Source organism: Chrysochloris asiatica, unplaced genomic scaffold (assembly GCF_000296735.1).
Source record: "Chrysochloris asiatica unplaced genomic scaffold, ChrAsi1.0 scaffold00172, whole genome shotgun sequence".
Taxonomy (NCBI): Eukaryota; Metazoa; Chordata; class Mammalia; order Afrosoricida; family Chrysochloridae; genus Chrysochloris; species Chrysochloris asiatica.
Window position 1 is genome coordinate 3,828,082 of NW_006408690.1, and position 4,654 is coordinate 3,832,735.

Genomic DNA, 4,654 nt, shown 5'->3' on the forward strand with positions numbered 1-4,654 from the left:
GCATTTTTTCCTCTTTTTTCTTCTTCTGGTTGAGCTCTGATCATCCAGTCATTGAAGCCAGGCCAAGTGGGTATTATCTGCAAGTGTGGGTATTTAATGCAAGGGACTTTTGAAAGAAATGAGAGGCCAAACATATACTTAGTAATAATTTACTGGTAAATAACTTATTCATAGGAAAAGAATTCTGTATTTTCCCCCCTATTTTACATCTATTATTTCAAGAATTATAAAAATGAATCAAAAGTTATTGCAGTAGCAAATCTCAGATTTTCTAAAATGATCTGTACATTTTACTTTATTTAGTCTTGTAAAATATAATGTTTCTTTTATATTTATATATTTTCACTAGAGAAATAACTGTGATTTAGTGGAACAACACTAGTAATAAGGCCAACATAAACCCATTTAGAATTAATTTGAATTAGGAAGAATGTGGTGTTATTTGGGGAAATTCAGAATGCTTAAAATTATAGAATTTGTTAAATGTATTTTATATTGTAATGGTTGCATATGTCTTTGAGAGGAGAATATTTCTTTCTAAGGAAATATATGCAGACTGAAGCCTTCTAATGTAGGGTAGCTATCAAACTGATTTCCTAATGTTGTCAAATATATGAATTCTTTATTTTAGATCTTCTGGGTTGTTAAAATTCAGAGTAAGATCTTTTTAAGTCTGAGATTCTTTTTAAAATTTAGTCGTGGTTTCTTCTTTACTTTCATGGATTTTTTATTATTTTGTCTTTATCAGATTTTTAAGCTTTGGGGAACTTATGTAAACTTATACAAAATGTGAGACTTGAGACCATCTTTTCCAGTTAGGTACCTACTTTATTGCAGTCTTTTTATTTGATAAATATTTAGGTTACTCTTTAATTTCAAAGAAAACTCATTTTATTGAGTGCTTACTAAATGTTTCCTTTGTGTTACTTAGGTTTCTAGTAGTCATGAGAAAGAAAAAGATTTATTGCATAAAAACCACAAGTTGCAAGATGAAATTGCCGTACTAACTCTGGAGGTAAACACATTAAAAAATCAGAATCAAGAAAAAGAAAAGAAGTATTCTGAGGACATTGAAAGTGTAAAAGAAAAAAATTATGGTCTTCAAAAGACATTAAAACAGAATGAAGAAACATTAACAAAAACAATATTTCAGTATAGTGGACAGCTTAATGTTCTAACAGCTGAGAATGCAACACTAAGTTCCAAATTGGAGAATGAAAAACAAAACAAAGAAAGACTGGAAACAGAAATAGACTCCTACCGTTCTAGACTGGCTGCGGCTATACATGATCACAACCAAAGTCAGACATCAAAACGAGACATAGAACTTGCTTTCCAGAGAGCAAGAGATGAGTGGTTTCGTTTACAGGACAAAATGAAATTTGAATTGTCTAACCTAAAAGATAGCAATGAAACTCTTTCCCAACAACTATCGAAAGCTGAAAGTAAATTCAATAGCCTAGAAATTGAGCTCCATCATACAAAAGATGCTCTCAGAGAAAAGATTTTGCTTTTAGAACGTTTACAAAGAGACCTAAACCAAACACAGTGTCAGATGAAGGAAATTGAACACATGTATCAAAATGAACAAAGTAAAGTGAATAAATATATTGGAAAACAGGAGTCCATAGAGGAAAGATTATCCCAACTACAAAGTGAAAATATGTTGCTTCGACAGCAATTGGATGATGCTCACAACAAAGCTGACAATAAAGAAAGGACAGTAATTAATATTCAAGACCAATTTCACAATATTGTAAAAAAACTTCAAGCTGAAAGTGACAGACAAAGTCTTATGCTTGAAGAGAGAAATAAAGAATTAATCAGTGAATGTACTCATTTAAAAGAACGGATGTATCATTATGAAAATGAGAAAGTGGAACGAGAAGTAAGTATTGAGAAAGGTAAACGTTTTTCGAACTTCTTGAAAGAAAATTCAAAGTAGTATTACATTAAGGTTAAATGTTGAATCTAGATGATTATCAAAATCTGTAAACTGTAACTATATTTGCTGTATCAGCTTAGAAACATGTACTGTATCCAACAAATACTGATTAGACCTCAGAGGTGCTTTGAGTAAAGACATTTTGTTATCTATGAAATCCTAAGAGGTTAAATTATAAATTGTTAACAAGTAGAAACTGGTATTAATAATTTAGTCTTATATTACTGAAGTGATGTGGGAGAAAGGTGATTTTTTTCCCTCTCATAAAGACTTAAAGCCTTAGGAACCTTCCACAGGGTCTCCATGAGTTGGAACTGACTTGGTGGCACACATCCACCACCTTTGAAATAATAATGTTAATGCTTTTATGTCACCACAGTTTAAGACTGTGATGAAGCAGTTGAAGGAAAATGTTCCTAAGTGAATATTTAGAAGCTAGGATTCAGTGCTATGTTTGTTGACATCAACTCCAGATTTCCCAGGTGAACTAGAGGTTTAACCTTATAATAATTCTCCTTTAGTGGCTTTTTATAGATTTCTAATTAGTATAATTGTATTTTTATGTGTGTCAATTTGAATTAAATCTGAAAATCTTTTAGTTCCAAGTCATGTATTCTTATGACCTCTCAAGTCTGAAAATATCTACTTTTTGTTAAATCCTATCAAATGTAGCAAATTTTAGTAAAACCATATTTGATTTAATCCTGCTGCTATATATAATCTACTTTGAACATTTAAAAAACACAGTCAATTCTTATTATTCTCAGTAGTTCCGTTCTTTATATAACGTTCCCACCAATTCAGAAACAGCTCTGTACACTTGGGAGACTTGCTTTTTTTTTTTTGGCTCAGTTCTTGGAATAACTGTCAAAGCGTTGGGAATAGTGATTTTAGAGTTACAGATTCATTTTAGCAAATAGGTGAGTTAACAAATATGGAATTCACGAATAACAAGGTAACAAGGGTCGACTGTAATTTGCTAATAATTACTTCTCGAAACTTAAGTAACTTGTCATTTGGTATTTGTAATTAATCAGTGATTAATTATATTATTATATTTGTCCAATGCAAAGGTAATTATATCTATCTGTGACTTATATTGTTGTTAAGTGCCATCGAGTCGGTTCCAACCCATAGCAACCCTGTATAGGGTTTCCGAGGAACAGCTGGTAAGCTTGAATCGTTGACCTTGCAGTTCAAACCGACTTTGCATTCCAGCACATTAACCCACAGCGCCACACCAGGACTCCATGTTATCATTGGGCTCATCTTTTTAGACTGTTAGATGGTGGGGTTTGTAGTCCTAGTTTGGCGCTATAGGATGAACACTGGACTGCTAACCATAAGGTCGGCGGTTCAAACCCACCAGCTGCTCCTTGAAAACGCCATACAGGGTCACTATGAGTTGAAACTGACTCCAAGGCACTTAAAAACAAGAAGAATGGAGTGAGTAGGGAAGAGAGTTGCGGAAACGAGTCAGGGAGTGTGATGGAGACAAGGATAGGATACATAGGGCCTTGAAGGCTGTTGTAATGACTTCACTTTTATTCTGAGTGAGATAGGGACACATTGGAAGAATCTGAGCAAAAGGTGTGAGGAACTTTGAAGTTAATTTGAACTTCTAATCAGAGTCCTGATGTAGTGCACTGTAAGATGAGCCCTGGACTGCTGATCTCAAGGTTGGCAGTTCATACCAGGAACCTTATATAGGGTTCTTATGAGTTGTAAACAATGCAGAGGCACTTAACAGCAACAGCAGTAATCAGAAAGAGGGGAAAGATTCCACATTGTGGAATTTACTACTACCAGTCCTACCCATATGCCTATTTATTTGTTTATTTTTTTTTTGGTAAGTTTTTATTGTGAGGTTTACATGGAAGAAAATCAGCTTTACACATATCCTATCGTATTTCATTTCATTGCAATGATTACATTCCCCTCCATGCATCATCAAACAACTGAAAGGTACACTACACAGGCCTGCCCCTTGGCCACCAGTACACAGCCCTTCTCCCTCCCTGAGTTAAGTGTCCGCAGCTTCTCCATCTCTCCACAGCATCTTCTCTGTCTCCATTCCTGGTGTCACTGCCTCTCTGGGTAGGGTTCTGTTCTCCACTCTAGACCTCTGTGGCCATGTCACTGCCTCTGGGCCCAGGAGTCCCCGGGTCTTGCCGTACTGCTGGCCATCCAGGTCTCCACCCAGGTTCACGGAGGTCTATTGAATGTGGTTGAGTTTAGCTCACAACTTCATTGCTGTTTTTTCTCCCTTACTGGTGACCAACACGGTCACCAGCCAGACCACATGCCTGCTCATGCATTCCCCTTGAGTCTCAGTCTTGGAAGGGGGTTTGCTCTGCGGGGTCCTGACCACTTGCCTTGACAGCTTACTTGTTCTTGTAGTAATCAATCAGACTGCTGTTACTGTTTCAGATTGTTCCTGCCAGTCTTTCTTTCACAAAGTATCTTCTGTTCTTCTAGCCGCTCCAGGTTGGTCCATTCCAGTGAAAATTTCCTAGCTCAGTAAATTTTGGATGGGGTTCTGGATTCCACCTATGGTCTTGTGCAATGTAAGGGCTCCACAGGAAGCCTCTTTCACTGGGCAACTTCTAGCCCCCTTTAAGGTATTCCAATCAGTTATAGGCTGAAGATGGATTTACAAGCTTTGTGTAGTGATGTTTCTGGCTATTCTTTTCTACCCCCCTCAAGTGT

General features: G+C 36.1%; 1 protein-coding gene across 1 annotated transcript in view; it reads left to right on the top strand.

Annotated features, from left to right (window-relative positions):
- Positions 1-4,654, top strand: part of ANKRD26 (ankyrin repeat domain 26) — a gene marked incomplete at its 3' end in the record, with an annotated part of 135,094 nt that overhangs the window by 96,236 nt on the left and 34,204 nt on the right. The window contains 1 exon segment of the mRNA XM_006871686.1: positions 932-1,892. Within this exon segment, the coding sequence (XP_006871748.1) occupies positions 932-1,892 (961 nt within the window).